Genomic DNA, 26,446 nt, shown 5'->3' on the forward strand with positions numbered 1-26,446 from the left:
ATTCTTCTGACCATGTTGTTAAGCCAGCATCTTGATAAAACCAGTTAGGCTGCCTCAGAGCACTCAATTCAGACAACTGCCAGCTGCTTTGAAGCATGACCCATTAAAATAACCCTATACCTCTAACCTTAATGCAGCTACAGAAGATGCTGTTACTAAAATGAGATAATGTCAGATAGTTATTTTTTAATGACAGCAACCAGATGTAAAAGAGAGCAAGGAAAGAAATCAAGCACATAATAAACAGGAAATAAAATGCTGAAAACTCTAATGCTTTTGTAAATAATCTCAGCAGAAGTCATGTTTTTCAAAATATGAGTATTTGTAACATACACTATGTATGCTGTACAGTCATTCAAAATCATTAATGGGTTTGAACAAAGTACAATGGATTTTAGGATTAATATAAGCCATTTCTTGCCATACTATAAATGTGTTCTTTCAGAATGCAGAACAAAATAAATGTCATGTACCAACTAAAATAGAGGATATGGATCATTTTTATATTAATACTGAACATCAAAAGGATTTATATTCCTGTTTTTTTTTTAAAAAAAGTACACAGATTTTGAACACTGATTAAATGTTGTCCATGTCATTTTGTTAATTGGTCATTCATGACTGACCACAATGCATGTAAATGACTGTTACAGAAACACTAAATCACTTCTTTAATGAGAGACCTGTTTGGTATAGGTGATGAGATGATTTAACCTGCTGAAGATCAAGCCTGAACAAAATAAATAAAGAAAATACAAGAGAAAATAATATATCCAGAGAACAACTCACTGTGTCATCAGTATGGTGGACTAAGGCACTACACTATTGTTTGGCCAGGTCTTGGGCCTTATTTCTTGCCCTTCCTGAGAGATCTTGAAGTAATAAAATTCTCACTTTCGTGAGAGATAAGAATGCTGTGGATGCACTACTTGAAAGAGTTGACCACCTGCAAAACATATGTGGGATGACCTTGGATGATGTGTGGCATCTTGAGCTCAGAGACCAGTGAACAGGCACATCCCTGCTCAGGCCCAAAGAAAGCAATGGGACAGAATTCCACAAGACAGCATCTGCAACCTGGTGCAAAGCCAGCGTCATAGATGTATAGCTTGTATTGCTTCCAATGGAGGCCACCAGCCTGTGAGTTTCAAAATAGAGCCTTTTCATGACAAGCTTTATTATAATGAATTAGCTATAATGAATTTCCCTGTCATGCCTGTTCACTTAAATGTCAGTGCACCTGCTACACAAAAGACCATCATTTTCCTGATAATTACTTTGTGACTTTACTGAAGTTGTAAGTAATAAGTCTCTTTTGCTGCTCTATATACTGTACAATATACACACATCCCACATTGATCTCAAACATACTGTACACACACAGCAACACTGTACCTGAACCAAAAGGCTTCCTTGTTAATGGAGACTTCAGGTATACAGCTTAAGAAATATTTCTGCAAAGATTTCACTCTCAGGTTGTCTCACATGCAATCCTTACCCCTACCATGAACAAGAAGGAAAAACTATTTCGTGAAACGGATTTCTTTAGGATTTTCTCCTAGTTTTCACTGAATTTCGAACAAAATGAAAAATTGAAAGAATGGTCTTATGATGGAAGCAGCAGCGTGGAGTGCACTTCAGTATGAAAAACTTCCCGTGCTGTACAATAGTACAGATGCAGACAGAGCAGCATCATTGTGCAGCCACTACTGCAACAACAAAAAGAAAATACTTTCCACACTAACGCTCTTCTATACACCATTATTCCATCCCGGTTACTGAAACTTAAATATTTCCTGCGTCAACACTGACAGCTTCTTTTAATACAGTATTTTGCAATCAAAGCAGCAATTTTGCTCACTGCATGAACCACTTCTCCAAGTTTATTTTCGTGTGGATGTTATCTTGCGGAAACTGAGATTTCTCCTTAATGATAGCTCTCCACATTGCTAGCACTTCTGAAATGATATGAGACACTCATCATTTTGTGGGTTGGGATGCAGAACTAATGCATCTAGAGAAAATATTTATCACAACACAGTGATGCATCAGTGTTATTATTTATCCCTCTCTACCTAATGTTGATATTGTTATAAATCTTTTCCTCTTTCTTGTGTTCAATGGACATGCGTGTACTGTGAACTTTACCATCTAAGAATTTCTAAAGAGAATTTTGCTAAGAACCTCTCTTTTGTGGAAGAAAAAAGGCTTGTATAAAAATAAAAGTGGCCATACAGTTGTTTTTTATTATAAATACTATTATTATTTTTAGTATACCATTTCTATTTGGAAGACAGTTTCAAGCTTATTTTTGATTACATAACAGCTGCCAAGTGTAAAGCCTTGGCTGAGAGCAAGAACAGACATTTGCTGCACTTTGTAAAAGGAAGTGTGACACCACTCTTGCTGTTTCACCTGATGAATCAGAAGAAAATCAGAAAGGATCTGTAGTGTGGCAGAATATCTCAAGATGTCTATCGAGACAGAGCCTTTCAGTGCCTGTGTCATGTATGTTGGTGTGGATATGAAGCGTGTGTGAATTCAGAAAAGTTCAGAACGATTCTTCCTTGTCATCTGAGGAAAGACAAATCAGGAAGAAAGACAAAAGCAAAAGAAGGAACAAAACGTTTTGTCACATGAACCTGGAATTGTACAGAATAACTTTCTATAACCAGCCTGTAGAAATTGTGCTTCCTCATATTTTAAGCAGTTCTTTATAACACCAAATTCGTGACAGAGAGAAAGAAGTCTACAGAGCTCAGAACATGAAAAAAGGAAAGGTCTCAGAAATCTTTAAAGGGATCTATGAGGAGGTGAAAGCAATCAAAGTGGTTTTTTTTTCAAAATGCATCTAGAAAATTCACAACATAAAAATTCTGATAAAAAGAATGATATTGTTGGTTGCTTACAAATAGTTAATACAACCCTTCTTTTATTTTTACAAGTTAACCAATTGTTAACAGCAAAAGCTCAGAGAAAGACTGTGATAAAGTATTATTTTCTTTACAAAAAATATTATGTACAGTTTAATATAACTTAGGAATAGATAAAAATACTCTAATCTTTTTAGAGTATATCTCTTAAAAATCTGTATGATGCACACCAATTTATTGCATATATAAATGCAGTCACACCATTATTGTTTATTACTGCAAAATGTGTATGTGTAATAAATAGAATAACTCCCAACTCCATTTTCAAGTGAAGCAGATTCAATTAATAAGAAGCTGATTACTTTCAGGAAGTGCAAATGTAAAATCAGGATATAAACTAAAAAAAGAACTAATAAAGTAAAGAGAAAAAAAGCAGGCTATAAAAACATTTGCCATTAAGAACCATTATGAAATAGCAGATATTTAGGACAACAATCAAACAGGTGGAACCAGGGACCTTATGAAATCTAGAAAGTCCAGTAAAGTACACATAAATGCTTTAAGTTTGTGTTTAGGTCTTTTTAAACTTATTGTCAAGGAACTACAGATGTTTACATCTTTTCAAAACAGTACAATAACACTCTTGAACAAACGATGAACAAGCAGAATATCAACAAAATAATAATCTTTCCAACAAAATAATAAAATAAATAAGTGTAAACTGGCATCCATTTCCATCACTTAATCTGTTCAATGGGAGGATGTGAACTTTACAGAATATTCTAAATAAACCTGACACAATGGTGCAGTAGTTACTGTAGCATGCAGTTTGTACTGTATATCTCCCTTCTTTCATGTGGGTTTACTCTGAGTGCTCTGGTTTCCTTACACAGTCCAAAAACATTCTGGTAAGTTAACTGGCTTCTGTGTGCACGTGTTTGAATGTGCCCTGCAATGGACTGGCCTCCCATCCGGAGTGTATCCTACCTTGCACCCATTGCTTTCTGGGATAGGCTCCAGCTCCCCCGTGACCATAATGGAAGCATAATGGAAGGATGGACTTTCTAAATAAGGATTGATGTTTGTTTCCATTAAGTTTATCTGGATAATTTTCTTCCCCTCCATTATGAGCCTTCTTTAAGTTCTTATGTGAAAGTTATAGGGAAGGTAAAAAAAAATAAAAAAAAAAATTTTTAACCACACCTTACTCAAGCATCATATGCAATAATGTTTAACTTTTACTTACACTGAAGGAAATGCAACAATCACGGTATGCAATATTCCTTGTATAATGAGTAAAGCAATCTCCTGCTCAAAGAACAAAACACATTGTACACATGAGTACAATGTCATTCAGGGATACACAAAACAATTTATACTAAGGTTCGATTTTCTCCAGATTTTAGGTCTCAAGGGTGAGACACATCCAAAAGCATTACTCCACTAATTTCATAATACTCATTTAAGAGCACTAACAGAGGACCGTTAAATATTTATGAAAAAAAAACTATTACTAGTAGGCTGTAACATTTCCTGAACTTTATACTAAACTTAATGGTATAACTGGAATGGACATTTTAACATTTTATGAATACAAATATATCACTGTACACAGAAGAGAGTGCTCATTTGTGAAAGAAAATTCCTGCACTGTTGCATGTCATTCACAGTGTATTCTCCTGTGGAATCAGCCTTACTTGTTCATTTACAGTATACGTCTGCCTCATAACAACATGCTGGAATTCCCACATATTCCCTTGTTAGTCACGGTTTATAGGTATGTCTGCCTAACAACACGCTGGGAATCAGAAGCACTTCAGTTCTATTTGAAAAGGGTCACTTTCCCTTCTCTTCTTAAAGGACAACACCTTTTTTTTCCCCAACAAGACCATTTTGATGTGATAAACAAAGCTTTAAGTAAACATTCAAAATTTAAAAATGAAAAAAAAAATGGGTATGGTGAATTTTACAGTCTTCCCACTAATGAAGCTGTGGGCTTATTGAAGATTCTCTCAAGCCATTACATTTTCAACAAAACAAATTGAGTTCTGCATTAACCAATATGCTCACATGACATGCATATTTATAAGCCCTTCCAAAATATTGCTGTCATGAGGAGCTGCCGATTTGCAGACTTCATCGAGAATCACAGCTTTGTAAATTAAACACCATGTTAGTTTTTGCACCAACAATGCTCAATAAACAGTGATGTTGACAAACACAGTCTACCACAACCGCTCCTGCTTAGCAACTGTTTTATTGATTACCTTCAAACTTTAGTAGTAAAATATTGCTACCACCATGATGAACAAATGGTTAGATTTTTTTATAAAATATTATAAATATGCCTGTCCAACTACAATAAGTCATGACAATTACCCAGCATATGACTAACACCTGACAAAGTGATACTTCTTGCCTGAACCATTGTGGACACACAAGATGCCTCTTCTTGATAATTGCTACACTGATTGAAGTGAAACTCTGAAGTTTACATGAACAACTAAATCTGCTTCTGATCTGCAAGCCATCTAGCTTTGATTATTTTTTGCTGTGGTGGGTTATTAACCATGTGGTGAGACAAAGCAATCTATTTCTTTGAAGGACTGCTTGGCCAATTAACCCCATACTTGGAAGGGAAGGGAGTCCTCCACCTGGTAGTCACAAGCTTGGAGATACCTGCCCTGTAACATTAGCTCCTTTTCTACAAAAATTGTGTCTGGTCAATTAACTCCAAACTTTAAAAGAACAATGATACCACCAATAGAATGAATATATTGTGTGTAAAAACAGTGTACCCTGCAAACCAAAATGGCTGTCAGACTATCATTTCTTTTTTTCCCCACATGGCCCGTAACACTAGTTCCTGCTGTTAAAACCCATTTCTAATTTAACTAATTTAACTGTTAACATGATTGGCATCTTTCTAGCAACCATGCCACCATTTCTTTCTCTCACAAGCTGCCTCGACAGGTGCTACACTAACTGAATCGAACCTTTTGGATTTGATGAACAAAAGGCTGTGCCTCACTCATTACTGAGATGATCTCCACACCCACAGCAGGCCATTTTATCGATTGCTAGATGAAATGCAGCTTCTTAAACAAAGTGCTACTGTTCAAGGTCTGCTTGGCCAATTAACTTCATACTCTGCTAGTATCAGTGAAGGGACAAGACAGATCACATACTGTCTGGTGAAATGGTAGCCCTTTATGAACCTCAATTCTCACCATTACAGTACATGGGGTAGGGAGCAAAGAGGAATCCTTCAAGGCTGCATGCTCCAGTTTTTTTAGTTGCAAATGATCATTTACTGTATATGGTACCCCTGTTTCAAATCTCAGAGATTTTACCATGTAAATTTTGAACCAGAAACAACAGTGTCTGATTGATGAGCATTAGCTTCAAGAAGATGTCAGCTCCTACTGTACTCATGCAGTAGCCTAGCCTCCAAGGGTTCTGAAACTTTTTATATGCCTTAAAGTACATTTATTTTAATTCTTAATCATTCTACACATCTAAATTTTGTTCATTTTAAAATGTATCAAGAGGAACAAAAATGTTAGATGAGTGATTTTACAAGGATAAAAAAACATATCTACCTCACTGTAGTCTTTAGAAGGAATAAACAATACTAAAGGACAGGGCAACACCATCTGCTAAAGAGAAATTTTAACTTTAAGCAAGCGCTCCTGGAAATAAAAAGCATAAAAAAGAAAAGCAGAATACTAAATACAGTAGTTAAAAGATTTGAATGCACATCAAGTAGCATGTCCTGATTAAATGTCTATAGTTTTTTCTTTGTTTTATTCTATGATAATGTCAAAAAACCTCCTCTAAAATGCACAATACTTCAGCCCCAGATAATTATGTTGTGAGTGAGGGATACACTATGTGTCAAGGAAAACAGGTATAGGTGATTCTCTTACAGCAGTACTTGGTGTCGGACCAGATAGTAGCTCAGATAGATCAGTAGATCAGATAATACACTCTATTATTTACTGGATAGTACACTTTAAGGTGCCAAGATTAGGTTGTAAAAGAAACAAATCACTGCAATCAAACCAGTGCTTTTTCCCTGCATTTACCCAAGTGACTTGCCATAATAAAAGAGAAAGTTGTCGTATTTCGTTACATTTAATAGTTTAATTGTCGAGGTCTTCAACAATTGTTCAGATCAAGTACATTAGAGTCAGATAAAAAAATAAAAAGCTTAATCAATATTGAAAGGTTGCCAATAATGGCCGCAGTCACATTTCATGATGTACTGCCACTTGTCAGACAGATAATCCGTAAATAAAATTTATGTCGATTGGGTTAAACGGGCAACGACATTCGAAAACGGGGAGAAGGGAGGTACAGTATTTGGGACTAAGTTTCATAATGTTGAAAGAAACAAAAAGATCAAGAAAGGTAACATTCGGCAGGAATTCCAACATTCAGATTTGTTGTATTTAAAAATCACATTTTACTGTAAATCTATCCTTGTTGCGTGATATGCTTCACAACAATTCCAACGACTACGCCCTGCAACGTGAATATTATTTGTAAATTGTGAAACGCGTTCATCACCTGTCATTGTCAGAACAAGTGTAACGTCACATCAAGACTGTTCTGTGATAAGTGTATCACGTGGATCTGGTATTCTGAAACCGTCAGTAAATGTCACAAACTGATTTACGGATCGTGAGCTGTAAACCAGAAGATATATGTTTATGATTTTGTTTTAACAATTCGGATATACAGTATCATTGGGCATACAGGTACATTTCAAATCAGACATGTCGCAAGTCCAAGTTATCACAGTTGGGACTCATAAACTTACCTATTCCGAGTCCAACCACAACTCTTCCAACGAGAAGAATCTCTTTCGTTGGGGAAACGCTTAGCACTATTCCCCCGGCGGAGAAAATGAAGCTAGCCAACAAGATGCACACTCTGCGCCCGAATACCCCATTCAAAGCTCCGCCAGCCAAAGCAGACACAGCCGCCGAGCCGACAGTACTAGAGACCAAAAGCTCCTGCCAGAGAGCACTCAAATTCATTTCCTTCTTGAGCAGGAGCATCGCTCCCGAGACAACTCCGGTGTCATAGCCAAAGAGGAAGCCTCCCAAAGCAGAGAAGATCGCCAGGACATACACGAATCCAGGTGTCACATCTTGCTGGAACTGCTTTCGAGCTGCTCTTTCCAAGTCCCCCGTAGCAGCTGCGGTCGAGCCCTGGCTGTTGATACTGGAGCTGGAGGGAGCCTTGATGAGACTCCTCTCTCCATCGTCGTTGACTTTCTTTCTTCTCTCCCCCATCAGATTGCTTAAGCTCCTAAGATTATATTCATTATCGCTGGATTTTCGGGACATAAGGAATCTACAAAACCCAAATTCTTAGAACTATGTTCAGACAATGAAATGTGATTTGCAATAAAATGTTGACAAACATCAAACGACTTTCAGAATATTTAAAGCCGTTTTAAGACCTTCAAGTGTAGCTATATATCTGTTGATAGTTTCACTTCTAAAATAAAGTTGCACAAGCGCAATACACTCAAATCCCCTCCTCACTGATACAGACGAGTGAGTTCCCTGCTGAAAGAACAACATTGAAGAAGCAGAGAGCAGCTCAAGGAGGAGTCACCTCTGTACGTCACAGGGAGTATGTAGCCACATGGGTATCTGTAGAAACACGCCTGGTTTAATGGCGATAACCACATTAGAACACTAGTTTGATAGACGTATTTTATGTTTATAACATTTTCTAGAGGTTTACGCAGATTTTCGAGGCAACGGGTCATTTTGTGTTTTTATTTGTTTCATAATTGTTCTGTGCAAGATCAGTGTCCAACCCTCGCTCAGAGTGCCACTATGGAGCTGGTTTCTTACGTTAAAAACATCAATTTAAGACTTGAAGCGTGCGATTAGATCAATTTAACAAGTTAACTGCTTGAAATCAGGAAAATACCATTTTAGTCCTTGAGAGCTACGGGGTGCTACATTTTACATTTCAGACGATTTTATACCTAAATAACCTGTTTCATTGCTAGAAACAATATAGTTCAAAGTGTATCATCAAGTGAACTGAGGGGAACCATAAAACCAGGACCAGCCAACCGTATTACCTAAATTGATTGAATTCATGCATTTTAATCTCCTAGTTATATAGGCGAGTTATGTGATGGTGCTTTTTCTCACTGAACTACTACTAATTTTCTGATTTTACAATTCAGCTTTATGATCACATTACTGCATGCTAACTTTTTATACGTCTGTGAATTATGTTTTTGCATGTAAGTGATAATACAAACTATAAGACTGTATTGTGCAATAATAGAATGTTTAAATGCAGAAAGACAAATTGGACTATTCACAGTAGTGTATATCTATTTCAAATCTTATATTTCACCTGTATAAACTGAATATCAATTTACATTTATCACTATATGAGTGTAGATTTTTATAAAAAATAAGAATATGAATTTTAGATATTGATTAAATGTTTTGGCATTATTTTGATTAATTGATCATTTATGAAAAACCACGACACACTCAAGTGACTTTGAATCCCATGTGCAGTGAATCGGCCCATTGGTGGTGAAAATCAGGAAAGGAAAACACAGAAATCAATATGCCCCAATTATCAATAACACCCTTGTGTCATTTTGTATGCTGGACCAAAGTCTCAAAAGGATTCTAGAACCAAGTCCACATTAGTGATTCATCAAGCTTTTGTGTAGTCTGCATAGATGAACATCAAAGAGTACTGCAAAAATGTGCTAATTGTTGTAAAGGAACTAGTAAAGGATTATTCCGTGTTTAAAAGAGAAGAAAAGAAACATGTCAACATGACTTCTTTATCAATAAACCTTTACTTGTTACCTTGCAACCTACGCATGCTGACACAGCTAGAGTACCAACTTGAGTGAATTGTTGTATACAACAAACCAATTGCTGGAAAGGTTCAACTGTGATCATTTGGGCAGAAGAGTCGCTCAAATCCTAAGATCTTATTTACTGTCCCTTCTTCAGGATCATCCTGACCTGACCAAATTTCAGCAGGGAAATTCACATTCTCATCTTACTCATGTAACAATGACTTTTCTCCCAAGATGAGAATGTAAACTAACACATGATATGGAAGGATGCCCTGCTCACCAGACTTAAGCTCCATTGAACGTTTGTTTAATATAATATGGTGGAATTACATGGGTCATCTGGGGTTCAAAGAATAATGTAAAGGCAGATGCATGTCCGTGGCCTATCAGAGGAATGAGAACAAAATCTATTCCACATCCTGAAGCAGAGTACACATCACTAATGTACAGCTTGTTTTATGTTTAACAGTGGTCACACATGCTACTACTCTGTGACTTTCATTGTAGACCCACTGTTAATCAACCCTCTAATAACACTTAATCAGCATAATGAACTTGCCTGTATAATATTAAATGTCATGCTACAAAAAAATGTTATTTTCCCAGCAATTGCTTTGTGAATTTGGTGAAATAATGATTACTAAGTTTCTTCAGAAGCCTTGTACAAAATATTGCATTGCAATATATTCTATGTACGTAAAACAGAAACATGAATTTAACAATAGTGAGATGAGACCCTGTACTGAATTAAATGGTTCAGAAAATGGATGGATGGAAATCCAACGTTTAGCACGAATTTTGACTTGGTGAATAAAACAGAACACAAAAACTGACAAAATTATCATACGTGCGGTATACTGTATACGTATAAACAAAGTCTAATGTAAAAATATTTTTAAAATGCACTTGTTCAACGTACGAACAGGGTGGGTTTATTTTGTACATTTTTGTACCTTTTCTAGTATGTGGTCTGTAGCGTGGTCTACAATAATTCCTGCAAATACGAACACGAAACCTACGAGTTAAAAAAACATAACTTCAACAGGTAAGGTACGGTGCAACTTTTCTTGTCTCGGAAGTGCACGAAAAATACCGAAGAATATCAGCCATATTGTTTTTTCAATGTGGTTATGGCCATAGAACCAAGCGTGATTGTTAAACTGTGGTATCTCCAGACTGAAAGGATTGGTTTATCTTTAATGCAGCAAAGGGGGAGAACATGTGTTTAATCTGTACTGTACCAAAATGTAAAATAACACCATCAGCGTCAAAGAGTTTGGAACATTTTGTTGTTTTCTAGATTCAGTAACTCAACGACTTGTATTAGACTCGGTGTCTCGAATGCACAATACACTCCCCTTTCGAAATGTCTTAAGCGGGTGTGTGAGAGGCATATGATTTTTCTATTTTGTTAATATTTGAAAACATGCCAACTCGGCGATACGCTAGTATGTGCATTGTAATGTTATCTGTAAAGAGACAACAACCATCGAACTGAACACTCTTTTGCTAAAAGATAAACACAGTGCATGCTTTTAAATTACTTGGGTAGTAGCGCCGTTTCCAGGACATACTGTATAAAGCACGCAGAGTAAATTCTATTTAAAATGCAAACAGTAAATGGAATGATTACGTTTCTAATCAATAATAAATTGTATCTAGATTCCCTCTGCAGTATGCCTCTATTCAGAGCCCAGCATACACAACCTTTATGGTTAAATCAAGTATGTCTAGTTCCAAAACAGGTACTGTAGTGTAAGTTATCAAGTGACTTGTTCCTTTTACAAAGTGGAGTGGCCTGTCGCGACAGAGGAAGCGCCTTGTTAAACTGGGCGTTTTAGCTTTCGCGCTAAACTGACAAAAAAACAGTTTCGATTTCTGTAAGCGCTTCCCTATTTTAGAGTTCATGAAGTTGACTGGCACTGGCATTAAATTCTTCTTGCTCGGTGCCCTCTATTGACAACATTGAAAATAACGCAATATTGCGTTACATTCATAAATTTGAATTGCGTGTACTGTACAAAATTTTAATCTCTCAGCTCATTGGTTTTATTTGACTAAATTTACTAATAATATATTTGTTTTTCATAAAGTTTATGTAAATTATACATTATTATCGTTTTGAATATTAGCTGTCTTCTGAGTATACGAAAAATATGTAGCGGTATAAATGTAAATCTCAGTTTCAAGGGCGAAATGATGTTTCCTTTCTTCTCTTTTACGTTTTACTGTAATAGTAACTTAACCTCGTTTCTTTAAAGCTCGCATGCCGATGTAATACATACATATTATATCAGTATTGCCAGCAGCCATATCACCCTGCATCTCACAACTGGGAACCCACTGCAGTTAAGCAGGTATTAGCCTGGTCAGCACCCGGATAAGAGACCTCCTGGGGAAAACTAAGGCTACTGCTGGAAGAGGTGTTAGTGTGGGCAGAAGAGGGTGATTACTCACCCTCTGGTCTGTGTGGGTTCTAATGCCCCTAATGATATCTGAAGAAAAAAGGTGAATGTAAATTGTGTTAGAGGGCTTATCACTTCTCATATGCCACATCTAATTTAATCTCAAAGTACTGTATGTGTCACTCACCTTATTTCAGTTTACTTACATGAATAAAGCATTTTTTCAGGTCTGTGTACACACTTGGGGTAAATGTTATGCTTTCACTCTGGATTTTTATTAAAATCCTCCTCACTCTCCCTTAAAGAAGGGAAAAACAATGGAAATCAATCAATCAAGGTTTATTTATCAATTACACAACAATACAGCATACAGCGGGGGTTGTCAGCAATGACATGCTTTTTCCACAAGCTTGCGAGGAGAGATAGGACAGAAGTTGATCGAATTAAGGTTACAAGTAGAATACAATAAATTATACAATTAACAAGATTTACACAATAGCATAAGGAGATATGGTAGGGATAGAAGATAGATACTTTATTGATCCCGTGAGGGAAATTGCAGCACAACAGCAGCTTAACACAGACAACACAGCAACAGTGTAACGAATGATAAAAAAATAATAATAATAATAATAATACAATACATACAATACAATCAGTACAGTGAGTGCACTAAGAAGAGTTCCTCACAGTACAGAACACACAAAGAACAAACCAGAACAGAACAGGACACAAAAAAGTCGTATTGCACAATATAAATATAAATGTATTGCACAGGTCCCTGGCATATATTGCACAAAACGGTTGTAAACTAGAAAAAGAAAAAGAACAGATGTATCAGTTTACTGTTCAGTCCAGAAACAGGTCACTGTGTCAATGTTGCCACTGCCCAGATGCAAGGTGGATGCTTTGTACAGTCTTATGGCAGAAGGCAAGAATGACCTCCTGTAGCGCTCCCTGTCGCCCTGTGGATGGATCAGTCTATTGCTGAAAGTGCTCTTCATTTCTACAAGCATGTCATAGAGGGGATGGGAGACGTTGTCCATGATGGCCTCTAGTTTGGACACCATTCTCCTCTCACCCACTACCTCCAGGGGGTTCAGGCCAGACCCAATGACAGAGCTTGCTCTCCTGATGAGCTTGTTCAGCCTGTTAGAATTCACTGCTCTTATTCCAGAGCCCCAGCATACCACCACGTAGAAAATGGCGCTAGCCACAACCGACTGATAGAACATATGTAGCATCTTACATACATTGAAGGACCTGAGACTCCTCAAGAAGTAAAGTCGGCTCTGACCCTTCTTGTAAATGGCCTCGATGTTCTTAGACCATTCTAGTCTATTGTCGATGTGCACTCCCAGGTACTTGTATGAGTCCACCATCTCCATGCCACTCCCATGGATGTGGGCAGGAGTAGGTTTGACCCTTTTCCTCCTGAAATCTACCACCAGCTCCTTCATCTTTGTTACATTCAATTGCTGGTGGTTCTTCCCACACCACTCCACAAAGCTGTTGACCAGTCCGCTGTACTCCTCCTCCTCCACACCCTTGATACATTCCACAATTGCAGAGCCATCTGAGAACTTCTGCAGGTGGCACAACTTTGAGTTGTATTTAAAGTCCGAAGTATAGAGGGTGAAAAGGAATGGAGAAAGAACTGTCCCCTGAGGAGCCCCTGTGTTACTTACTACCTGTTCAGACACACAGTTCTGAAGTCTCACAGACTGTGGTCTGCCTGTCAATAGTCAGTGATCCATGAGATCATGGAGGCACCGACTTGCATCTCCTCCAGTTTCCTCCTTAGAAGTAAGGGCTGGATAGTATTGAAAGCACTGGAGAAGTTGAAAAACATGATCCTTACAGTATTGCCAGCCTTGTCCAGGTGTGAGTAGGCCCTTTGCAGCATGTAGATGATTGCATCCTCCACACCAACACTGGGCTGGTAGGTGAACTGTAGGGTGTCCAGTGAACTAACCAGGGGTCTCAGGTGGGATAAAACCAGCCTCTCCAGTGTCTTCATGGTGTGAGAAGTCAGCGCAACTGGTCTGTAGTCATTGAGGACAGAGGGGCACCCTTCCTTTGGTACCGGGACCAGGCATGATGTCTTCCAGAGCACAGGGACTCTCTCCAAGCGCAGGCTCAGGTTGAACAGTCGCTGGGGCAGTCCGCTCAGCTGATCAGCACAAGCCCTCAGAACTCTGGGACAGACGTTGTCTGGTCCTGTGGCCTTACCCTGGTGCAGACTCTTCAGCTCCCTCTTCACCTGGTCAGCCGTGATGGTCAGCCTGGCCTGGGGGATGGTGCTCATAATGCTGTCAGTGCTGCCGGTGTTAATGGCAGGGTCAGAGATGTCAGGGAAAGAAAAAAAGCAGGTACACCTCATCAGTTTCAAGTGGACTGACTATTTATCAGTGGTTGTTTGGGTAATTGCTGGCTGCAATGGTTGTCAGTTTAGCAGTCTTATTGCCTGAGGGAAAAAGCTGTTTTGAAATCTGTTGGTCTGTATGCTTCTGTATCGTTTTCCAGACAGTAGTAGAGAAAGCAGATTATGATTGTGGTGACTGGGGTCCTTGAGAATAGACCTGGCCTTTATGAGGCATCTAACAGAGCAGATATGCTCTATGTTCGGTAGCACGCGGGCGGTGATGTGCGAGAATTTTGAGACTTTTTAACATGCTAGGAGTCTCGAAAATGATAGAGTGAGTTACCACATTGTTTCGGAATTGATCTACCAATGCATGAAATATAATGCAGGAAAAACAAATGGTACATTTGTGAATAAACAATAGTGTCACATACATTGGTAATGTGAATAAGCTAGTTTTTTTTACAACATGATAAGGCCAAGCAGACATTCACCTCTCTGTGATTACTCTCATCTCAGAAAACACTAGGCTCTGAAAATAATGTACTACATTTTCCGGACCCCTGATGTAAGTCCATTAATAAAATGATACTACTGTAGATGAACACAATAAAGGTTGTAAATGAGAGGAGGTCATTCAGCCCATCTAGCGTGATTGGTAATCAGTAGTTAATTAATCCAAAGATCTTATCCAAATCTTTCTTGAGAGAAGCCAGGATATCAGCCTGAATAACATGGTTGCGTACTTGTTCCATACTCCAACAATGCTTTGGGTAAAGATATACTGTACCTCTTTTTCCTGGTTTTAAATACAATTCGACATAATGTTTACTTGTGTGCTCTGGATCATTGTTCTTCTGAAAAAAAGTTTTTTTGTCACTGTCTTTGAGGACTTTGATTACTTGTATGTGGTTTCCTCATAGTCTCCTCTTTTCAAGACTAAAAAAGGTTCAGTTCCTTCAGCATGTCGGTCTAGGATATTATCTTAACCTATGGTATATACTGTATCTGATTGCTCTTCTCTGGGCAGATTTCAGAACAACAATATCTTTTCATATAACATGGTGACCAAAATTGTGCCGAATTTTCTAAAGAGGCCTTACTAATGCTTTGTACAGTTTTAACATAATGTAGCAAGACGAGTTTGGCAAGGATAGAAACAGGGACTTAAGCTCTTGTTAACTGAGAACATGGTGCTCTTTATTAATCAGACATGCATCCGGCACAGCAACCCAACAGACAGAGAGAGACAACAGGTTACAACTGGCACTCGGTACAGGACCACCACCCTCCCTTGCTTCCCGAACTGGACACGGTAGCAGACTTCCCCCACGACCTCCAGGACCTCCCTGGGTCCTTCCCACGCTGGCGCCAGCTTCAGGCTGAGGCCCTTGCAGCGCCGTGGGTTGTAGACCCAGACAAGATCCCCCGAACTGAAAAGAGTCCCCTTACAGTGATTTCCTGGTCTCCTGGTACACAGCATCAGCCTGCTCAGGCAGAGCCAAGGCCTGCTCCAAGGAGAATGGTGCAACCAGCGTAACGTGGCGCTACACCTCTGTTGGCACAATGGCCCGGAGGAACGCCTGGAGCGCTATCTCCATGTGTGCCTCTTCTGGGAGGATAGGGTAACCCTGGCAGGCTAAGTAGGCCACATCTATAGTGACTGACCACAGTGACTTTCCAAGTATTGGGGCAGCTTTGCCTGCAGCAGTCCTGGCGCCTCCCCTCTTCCGCCGAACCACCTCCAGAGGGCTGAAGCCAACGCCGCGTAACTGTACTGCTGGTCACCAGGGACATCCAGCAGCGCCTGGCAGGTCTTCTTCTCCAGAACTGCTGGCAAGTTGGCCTGCCATCTCCACCTGGGTCCAGATGTTTGCCCCGAATGTCATCTGGAACACCAATGCACCAAGACAATGACTCAGGCTCTGAAAATGCAGTGCTCTTTATTAATCCGATGTGCATCCAGCACAGCAACCCAACAAAACATGATGATGGACTACAAAACACTGGGATCAATTAGGGTACAGTGACACCGGAATAGGGTTATAATTGGGTACATGTATAAAAGGGTCCAAAACCAAGGAAACTTATTACATAAATCCGGGCGATCTCGCGACCGTATACACCGGTTCCGCCATTGGTCTGCCGCACTGGCCAGCGGCACTCCTAGTCCCCTCCCTGGCCACCACTACTCCCGTCCTGCACCTGCAGGCGAGGGCGCTACAATAACATCCTTTAATTCTACATTTTAACTATATATCCTAGTATTTTATTTGCCTTTTTAATTTCTTCTCTTTACTGCCTAGAAGATGCCTATGATGTGTAAACATAAACACCTAAGTCTTTTCCCTAAACCTCTTAGTTAGAATATTTGTATTTATAGTTTTATTTATTTATAGTTTGTAGTTATAGTATATATATATATTTACCACCAGCATGCCATACGCTGCACTTGTGTACACTAAACACAACGTGCACGGTCGTGTTTTATTTTTACTAAATCGTTATGTACAGTATTTTATTTGCCGCTTCTGCAATCTTTGCCAATCCCCCTATTTTGGCATCATCTGCAAACTCCACTAAAGTTTACGAAGAACACCGGTCCTGCTACAGATGCCCGTGATACTCGACTAATTACTTCACCCCAGTCTGAGTATTCATGCCCTATTTGTTCCTTGTTTTCTAGTAACCACTTCTTAAACACTCGCGTTTCCCTGAATGTTATTGAGAACTAGCTTGACATTTGCAATTACTTTAAATATAGAGAAAGTGGAAGTAGCAGAAATAGCTACACAGATTTGACAAAAATATAAGGGATACACTGCTTAAACTGTATTATTACTGAAATAATATGAAGAAGTTGAAGCTGTGTAGGTGGTGTGACCGCTAGTAAAGAGGGAAAGTTTCCATGGCGAGATGTCATCAAAATATACTCGGTTGCAAATAAAAGTCTAGAAAATACAACAGGAAGAGTTATATAACTCTAAAATCATGGGTATACAGCCTGGATCAATTTACACTTGTGTAGTAAAACTTTCAGTCGCGTTGACTAGATCATTAGAAAGTCTCGCAAACTCCTACGTGATATTTCGAGGCTACCTAATCTAATCTAAATTGTTTATAAGTAAAATATAACACAGGAAAGTACGACTGTCGTCTGCGGTCCTGTCAAAAATACTACTCAGACGTTCTACCGTAAAGCAATTCGTTTTTATTACGTCTTTATGTTTGGGGAAAGGTTTCAGATTTCACAATATTCTGATAAAGAAAAGTAGAGCAATTTAATGCGATTTAAGTTAAAATCCATCATTTGCAAAGTTAATTTTTGAACAAGAAAGCCTGCAAAGTCGAACCACAGAACAGAGCTTCTGTATTGTTCAGTATTGTATATTTCAATGGAGGAAACAAAACAGATAGCCTTCATCTACGAAAAGTCATGTGATTGCAGTGCTATTAAAAACGAATGAAGCAGAAACGATGTTTACCTTCTATATTTAATTAAAAATAAAAAGCTATACGTTGTGTTACTAATCTGCTTCAAAGCTTGAACTGTTTTGTTTATGAATGAGGAGGACTTCCTGCAATGTTTTTTCTTTCAACCTAGCTACATACGTCATGTAGTACTGCGGTGTGAAAAAGTTTGTCACATACTGTATTGCATGTCACTTTACCAGTGTGTTGCACTTACTGTAGCACAGTGGAAAAACAACTTTACGGGCAACATGGCTCCATAAGTAATCATATTTGCCCTCTTTTTTATTCAACAGATTGTGACTTGTGAAACATGGCCAATAAGGAGGAACTAGAAGAAAAGCTTAAAAAATTAATTGTGAGGTTAAAAAATGTCCAAGAAGGAAAGCAACTGGATACACTTATTCAGATTCTTGAGGATTTACTCTTCCTTACTTTTGCTGGCGACTGTGGTGAGTAGATGGTAGATACAGTACTATATCGATGTTGTCCTTTAGAAAACTTTAGGCAGATCTACTTGAATTATAGAAAAATAAACTAATTTTACTTTTAGAACTACGATTAACCCCTGCCTATTGTCTTCTCGAGCTACAGTATAGTTGCAAATCACTGTAAATCAGTTATCGTTGAACATCGTATCTACTTCAAAATGGAATTACTGATAATACTGTCTATTTTTTTCAGCAACAGAATTATTTGAAGATAAAGACGTTCACCTGCCTTTAATGGTGGTCTTAGATTCTTACATTGACAGTCATGCTGTACAAGAGGTCAGTGCGTATTATTTACTGATGCCATTTTAACGATGGTGGTGGTTTTAGAAAATATATTAAGACCAAGCACCAGATGATACGATTTTGGGAAAAATACAAAATCTATTTCTCATTGCAAGAGTTTATTTAAAAAGTACAATGTTCACTGGGGAAAAGGTGTTTAGTTACCTTTTTCCATAAAATATACAGTAGTTATTTATGCATTATTGTTTTCTAATTAATGGTAATGTTTTAATGTCCCCTTTTTATTAATTCTTACCTTAATACTTCTGAATAGTGTTGTTGTTGAGTTTTATCCTGATTGCTGTACAGATACATTAAAATTGAAATTCTCCATACTGTAACAACTCTAATAGTATCAAGTTTTAGTAATACTGTCTTAGAAATGTCTTATATATTTTTCTTATAAATGTATTTATAAGAAATGTGCCCATGGAAGTTAAAGTGCTTGGTTGATAAATGTTGTTTTAAATTATGTATACAACAGTTTTTATTTGTGTGATTATGAACTAATTAAGGGTGATTGAACGTTATAGGGCCAACCTGGAAGACGCTGAGGTTGTTGTACATAGGAAACTTGCCTTACAGGAATTCCAAGTGCTTTTGAAGCATGTCCATGAACAGCTTTAGGAATCTAAGTTTGAATGCCTGAGCATCTGGCTTCTTGTTCTTGGGAATGGAGGAAGAGAGCCTAAGTTAAATATTTAACCCAAAAGCAGTTTTCATTGCATTTTATGAGTGGTATCAGGGTGTGTTACTGCTCGATGTTGTAATACATTCTTACTTTATTTAGTAAGGCAGAGAACACATCCCATACCAAATGGCCTGAAATGCCTTTTAAGAACTGATGAACGCTTTGGAGTCTTAGTAATTGTTTTCTGATGAAAAATCAACAGTACTGATCTAAAACTGAATGGGTTTGATCCTAAGGTGGGATGGTCATTGCTCTGCAGACTGATGGAAGTTTGCCCTTCTACTTTGGAAAAGTTATCAGCTCCACAAGTTGAAAAAGACTGGGAAGTACTGGGAATACACCAGTAAGTATGCATGTTTATCTCTTCTGCAAATTCATAAACTGATGTAAACTTTCATGTTTATGTTTTGTGTTTCTAGATGTGAAGAGGTTTGTGGGCTTGGGTGATAATAAGGAATTGAAATGACCGCAGTCCACGGCATTTATGTTCTTGCAGGGTTTTATTAAAAATAAATCAAGCTTGAATGTTTAGTTTACTTAAGTAGATGCTTAATGAAGGAAGGAGGTGACTGGGGTGTTTGGGGAAAATTTGTTTGGGATGACATGAACTTTAACTTTTCTTAATTTTCTTTCTTTAATGTACAGTACAAGGAAGGAGACACCTAGGTTGCAGGTCTGCAAGTTTTACAATAAGATGTTGAGTCACTTCCTCCGCAATTTTGAGAACCACAACTGCTAACAGGCCTTTGTTAACAAGAGGATGTGATTTTTTTCTTGTTTGTGCCATTAATTGGGTCTGCTTTTAGCACACTGTATGAAGCAGCTGAAAAATACAAAAAGATAAGCCTTTCTGTTTTTATTTAGGTTGCATGTCAGTCTTTCTTATTTTTCTCACAATGTGTTTTTACAAAGGCAGATTCTGAAGATGCTGTCTTTGCACAATGGACATTCAAAGCTGATGATGATTGGACTCAGAGCTTTATCGCATCTTTTACAGTCAGGTTGGGGCTGTTTAAGTTTTATCCCAATTTGATGTACTGTATACGCATATAACTCAGAAATGGTTATATGTGTTATTAGTCAACGTGTCACGTACTGTATCAGTTTTTAATTAAAATCATATAATTCTGAATGTTTTAGTACTTTGGAATACATTTTTTCTCTAGGCACCCTCTTTTTATCTGTTTTAGATAATGAACTCACTTTACATTACTTGTATTGTCTGTGTAATAATTGTAGATGAAGTAACATGCTTAGATTTTTAATTATGTGATTCACTCATTGTTCCAGATGCAATTTTGTTAATGATCTTAGAGGAAAATGTTGATGTCTTCCTTTTGATTGTTGATGCAATGACTGTCTTCTGCTCAAATGAGGAAATCCAGATCTACGGATGTAAATCATTACAACTGCTTCTAGAAAAGGGTAAAAGCATAATTGTTCCAGACGTTAATGTCATATCCTAGAAATGCATATAGAAAATAAGGCAAATGCTGTACATGTATAGTGGTAGAACAAATAAAGAATATACTGTTTATAAATACACATTCTCCATCTGATGGCATTGCTTTAGACCCTCTTTTAATTTAATTCCTACTAAATATTTTAAGATCATTTTAAAGTATGTTAATTGTTTTAGATTTAATTAAACATTTATTTCAGTTCCAGATGTTCACTTAATTGAATTTGTGGAAACTCAAGATCACAATGCAATTCTGAATGCTGCAAGGCAATTCCAAGACAATGAAGACACTGTTCTACATGCACTGAGGGTCTTGCTTCCTTTGGCTGGTCCTGGTAAGGCTTTGAGAAGCACATTTTGTGGCTGAGCTCCCAGTTTTGAACTGCAGCACACACTACATCTATGGGACAGCATGTCTTTGGCATCGACCAATGTCTTTCCTGGTTTGCTCTAATTGGGATTGAATGAGGCTGACAAGATGTGCAGTTATATAGCTGTACAGTATATACCGTATACTGTATATTATACCAATAGGTCTGCACTGAAGATTTGCATTGGCTCTATGTTTTTTGTTTTCATTCACTTTACTTTCTGTGTGCTCCAGTTTTCTCCCATAGTCCAAAGGCATGCTGTCTAGTGTCTCTACGTTGCCTTGCCTTAGGTGTGTGTACATCCTGTGATAGACCGATGTTGCATCCAGGCTGTGCTCACATCTTGCACTCAGTGACTTCTGGGTTAGGCTGCTTCCCATGGCCCCTCTGAGTATAAAGTAATTACTAAAAATGGATGATCTTGGACTTTGCCAATAGGAAAAGAAATAGAGTATTTGAGATCTCCCTTTAGCTCAGCTGGCGGGTTCCCTGTTGAATAACGCCAGAGGCCCGCGGGGGGCCGAACTGAGGTGGCAGCAGCGAAGGCGCATTCCCACGTGAACCCGAAAGCGCTACAGTATTATTTTAATGAATGTCTTACCTATACTAATGACTGTTAACCAAAATTATGTTATAAATGTTACCTCTATGAATCTAGATAAAATGTGTTACAATAAAGATCTCAAAAAAGATAAGAAAAAATCTTGTGAATTTAAACCCAAATGTATCTTCCAATGTTTGTTCTTTGGGAATAAATGTAAGATCATAAGAATGTTAAGAATTAAGAGGAATCTATTTGGTTGAAATGTGTCTCATTGAGCAAAGGATCTTATCCAGCCATTTCTTTAAGGGAGCCAGGGTATCAGCTTCAACCACATGGCTTGTTTCATACCCCTGCAGCCTTTTGTGTAATAAAGTTTCTCCTGTTCTCAGGTTTGAATGCATGTACAGTATCCAGAGTTGTAACTTAAATACACTTTGCTATTTGTTGCACTTTCATCTAAAACATGGATAATATTTTTTTTTTCTGTTTTTCAGCCAGCAACGTTGAAGTTCTTATGTCAGGAAATGAAAGATGTTATAGTTTGATAATGTGTGCTATGGGATCATATCCAAATAATGAAAAACTGCAAGAAGTTGGTTGTCGTTTGTTCCTGAAATTTACATCAGGTATGTGGGACACTGCAGCTAAGGCTTCAAATTGTGGATTTCAGTTTTTTATTATATTCTATGGAAAGGTTACAGATGTGAGGGGTGCATTTTATGGTGACCAGTAATAATCTACTGTTTTCTGTTTTACATGTTGAATTATATTTCTCTTTGAGGTCCCAGTTAAACAGTCTTTTGACTCATAGTTGTATCTGCTACAGATAAATTCCTTTATAATTGTGTGATGATTTTATCCACAATTAAGAACCACAAGTCTCCATCCATGCAAACATTAATTCATTGATTCTTACTAACCTGAAATAATTGTAATTATAAGTATCTTTATGCAAACTTCTTTTAGAAGAACTTTGAGTTTTCTGTGTTTGTGAATCCTATGTATTTTTTTCAGAGAGTTATTATAACATCCTTGTATTAAATGGAGTACATAAAGTCATTGTAAAGGCATCAGAGATGTATCCAAGGAATGCCAGCCTGCAGGCATCTGCTCTGTCTTGCTTGGCTTCCCTCAGTAAGTAAAGTAGTTTATCATTATTATTGTATAGTTTACCATTTACTGTATTTATATTAGGAAACTATTACCAGTTTGTATTTCTAATGCTGAAGTAAGGTACTGTATTTGATCATTTGTTTGGAGACATGTACTGTATACAAGATCATGACGATGGCATTAGAGATCCTATGGCACTGTATGTAGGAGTAGAGGTACAGTACCGAGGTATCCTAGCTGATTGCCATTTTGTGCTTGCTCAGTTTAGCCTACCTGATTTTCCTCCGAATTTAATTGGTGAAGTAATTCTTCCTTGGGACTGCAAAATTTTCACCCTGGTGGCTGCTACACTTCAGTGGTAGATGAAAAGGGTTCTTCCTATAGATAGAGCACCTTGGGATCCAGAACACTTTAAAAAGCAAAAAATTGTTATTATGAGGTTGTATTGTTTGCATAATTATTTGTAAACTATATATACAGTCAAAGGTTTGGAAAAACTGCAATGTTGTTGGGAATTGAAAAGTACAGTATTCTGTTTTACAGGTTTAATTCTTTTGTCTCATTTAGGTCTCACTGAAACCCTCTGCTGACTTATAGTTGTATTAGTTTATTCCTTTAATATAAATGGAGCTATTCTAAACGATCTGTTATTCTAAACAAAGTTTGAAAAATGTGATTTCTCCCCAGTTATTGATAATAATTTTTGTATGCATTGTTAATGCTGTTGTTCACCAAAATATTAATATGATTTTTAGTACTATCGTGTTTTGAAAAAACATTATGTAAAGCATGATACAATTCTCTTGTGTGGTATTTTATTATATAATAGAGGAATGCAGTATAATGTAGGAAGTCAAAAAGTCTTGAGGTAAAGCTATTATTAGGACTGATGAATTAATGACATAATATTATTGTGTGTCTAGTGACATATGGTATCATCTCCTACGTAATGCAGCAGTTGTGTTAGATTGTGTGCAGATTGATTTTTAACATCACTTAATTTAAACTTTACTAGAACAAAATTTAAGCTTTTAAAGCAATTCCAAAGCCAGAAAACAACACTGATGGGAACAACCAGTCCACTTCACAAATCTTTCTTGTACAGTAGATAATTTGTCTTTACTGCATGCATATCCCAAACCTTGAAACTGCTTCCATTGCCAGTAGAAACTGCAGACACCTTTAATGGCATATTCCTCTCATTACAGCTGAAACAATCATTTTAAACAAGGACCTGGATGAATGGAAAGAAGAAGACGATATCTGCTGGGTGGACTCTTGCTGCAGAGCTCTGGAATTACACAGAGCTAGTGCAATGGTCCAGGTGTGTAATGGCAGATTCTTCCGATGCAGATGCTGCTCAGTTTGAAAATAGGTTTTACTATTTCATTTTTTTTTTAATTTTTAAACCAGGAAGCTGCTTGCTGGGCTCTGAATAACCTTCTGGTGTATGAAAGTCAGCTTCACGAAATGTTTGGAGATGATGAGGGGAGGTAACAGTTCTGTCTTTTATTTTATTTCATAAATTGGATTTGGATCTAGGCAACCACATATCTGGACTCCATTTTTATATCTTAAGGTAGAATGAGGACTATTAATGCTGTTAATTTTCCCCACTGTACTGTTCATAATATCCATATTATTGACTGTAGTTTTGGTGATGCATGTCCATAACAGGAGGCTATAATAGTGTTTTTGCTTGGCCAACTAAAACTCTGCCTAAGAGCATAATGGATTGCTGAGACTCCAATAGTTGTATGCTCTGATTATTTTTTAAACCTAAACCTCAGTTAGTTTGTTTTGTTACTAGGTGTAGCAGTCCCAGGCTTGCTTTAGTGTTTTTGTCCATTAAAGCATTACATAAGGTAAATGGTTTAATGAGTTTATTGCACATGTTGCTTTTGATAGGGGAATTGTACAAATCAGTAATAGCTGTAGGTGCTGCTTGAATGAATTGTAGTCAAAATCTGATTATTATGATATCAGTGATATCAATGTTTAGTAATAGTTAATCCAAATCTTTAATACAATTGTTAGTTCTGTGGGAAGTCTCAGACTTTTTTTCCCTACTTTTTACAGGTACCCAGTGCATAGGCAGGTGATGGCTTCTATGCTTTTGCATTCATCTTCACAAAGAGTTTTCCAAGCTGCTGCTAATACATTAGCAACACTGGTTGATCAGAACGGTAAGTTATCTTACCCTTAGCTTTCCGTCACTCACATCTTTACCTTATAGGAATCAACTTAAAATAGGGTTTAGAATAATTTTGTATTGCAGTGACTGTATGTAGCTGAATTATGTTTTAAAATTTTTATTTTTTAAAAATATTATTTTATTTTTTTAACACCCAGAACATTGTTTAACAAGTAAATTGTCATTAAAGGGCTTTAAAATAATAAATTGATTCTGTGGCAAATGATGTGCGGATGTGTTTTTACTCTGATTTACACATTTACTGTCAAAGGGTTTTAATGAAGTAATTAAGCTGAAATATCTGTTCAGCATGATAAAGACAGAAAACATAAAAATACATAAAAACACAAAAAAGGCCACAAATTACAGGTGGCTTATGTGGTAGTTGAGTAACTAAGGAAGTCTAAAATTTCATCCACATGTTTCTTGAAGGAGCCCTGAGTGTGGGCCTCAAGCTACTTGCTGGGAAACCTTTATTTAGATATCTTCAACTCATTATGTAAAATATTTCCTATTCTCAGTCCTGAATGGATTGTGTTTAATTTGCTGTTGTGATCCTGTATCCTTGTGTCTTTACTGAGTGTGAAATAGTTTCCTGGGTTTATCCAATTTCCTTTAAGAACATAAGAAAGGTTTTAACAGAATGGAGGCTGTATAAACAAGTTAGCTTATCTGGTAGCTTCCTTGGCTTATGGGAAATTTTGCCCTGGTGTGAATGTGTGCATGTCTGTCTGACTTGCAGTGGACTGGGTGTATCCTGCCTTGTGCTTGTTGCTTTCCCGCATAGACTTCATCTCCCTGCGACCCTGAATTGGAAGAAAAGGTTAGAAAATAGGTGGATGAATGAAATGAAAGCAGGGGAGTAGATAATGCAATGTTCTTTTTGTTAAAAATGTTTTAGGGAAATATTTACAATCGGTCATTTGTTAGAACTTTGTTGATTCTTCTCTTTGCTTTTTACCTTTCTTTTTATTAATATTACCGGCACAGAAGCTCTAAAATGATTTAAAATTAAACTTTTGATTAGGTGGTTTAATTTATTTAACAAATGGGTCTCAACAGGTAGAAGTAGGAAAATCTTTATCTAATGTACAATGCACTTCTGTTAGATGTGTTTTGTCCTCTTTATTGTACTTTTTTGTACACTAATGATTGTAAGAACCAAGTCATCTATACACATCTTGTTAAATTTACTGGTGACACAGCTTTAGTCAGCTTATTACAGAGCTTGGTGTCATCATGGGCCCATTTTAAATGATGTTATTGAATGGTACAATGAGTTCTATTTGTATAATTGATTTGGGGAACAAAGGTAC

General features: G+C 37.4%; 2 protein-coding genes across 9 annotated transcripts in view; one reads left to right on the top strand and one right to left on the bottom strand.

Moving 5' to 3' along the window:
• slc2a13a (solute carrier family 2 member 13a) overlaps window positions 1–8,484 on the bottom strand; it is a 132,964-nt gene extending 124,480 nt beyond the window's left edge. For all 5 annotated transcript variants that reach the window (XM_088645088.1, XM_088645087.1, XM_088645086.1 and 2 more), the window contains exon 1: window positions 7,699–8,484. In XM_088645088.1, the coding sequence (XP_088501214.1) occupies window positions 7,699–8,230 (532 nt within the window). In that variant the 5' untranslated portion in view covers window positions 8,231–8,484. The remainder of the gene's footprint in view (window positions 1–7,698) is intronic.
• Window positions 8,485–17,718: 9,234 nt separating this feature from the next.
• lrrk2 (leucine-rich repeat kinase 2) overlaps window positions 17,719–26,446 on the top strand; it is a 54,368-nt gene continuing 45,640 nt past the window's right edge. Inside the window, exons 1-11 of one of the 4 annotated variants that reach the window (XM_088645093.1) lie at window positions 17,719–18,431; window positions 18,664–18,749; window positions 19,683–19,789; window positions 20,359–20,447; window positions 20,737–20,871; window positions 21,109–21,243; window positions 22,318–22,449; window positions 22,838–22,957; window positions 24,145–24,260; window positions 24,350–24,429; window positions 25,016–25,122. In XM_088645093.1, the coding sequence (XP_088501219.1) occupies window positions 18,293–18,431; window positions 18,664–18,749; window positions 19,683–19,789; window positions 20,359–20,447; window positions 20,737–20,871; window positions 21,109–21,243; window positions 22,318–22,449; window positions 22,838–22,957; window positions 24,145–24,260; window positions 24,350–24,429; window positions 25,016–25,122 (1,246 nt within the window). In that variant the 5' untranslated portion in view covers window positions 17,719–18,292. Of the gene's footprint in view, window positions 18,432–18,663; window positions 18,750–19,682; window positions 19,790–20,358; window positions 20,448–20,736; window positions 20,872–21,108; window positions 21,244–22,317; window positions 22,450–22,837; window positions 22,958–24,144; window positions 24,261–24,349; window positions 24,430–25,015; window positions 25,123–26,446 lie in introns of those variants that run through there. The other 3 variants (XM_088645089.1, XM_088645091.1, XM_088645092.1) reach the window with 3 other exon arrangements.

Source organism: Lepisosteus platostomus, chromosome 9, assembly GCF_059453375.1.
Source record: "Lepisosteus platostomus isolate fLepPlt1 chromosome 9, fLepPlt1.hap1, whole genome shotgun sequence".
Classification (NCBI taxonomy): Eukaryota; Metazoa; Chordata; class Actinopteri; order Semionotiformes; family Lepisosteidae; genus Lepisosteus; species Lepisosteus platostomus.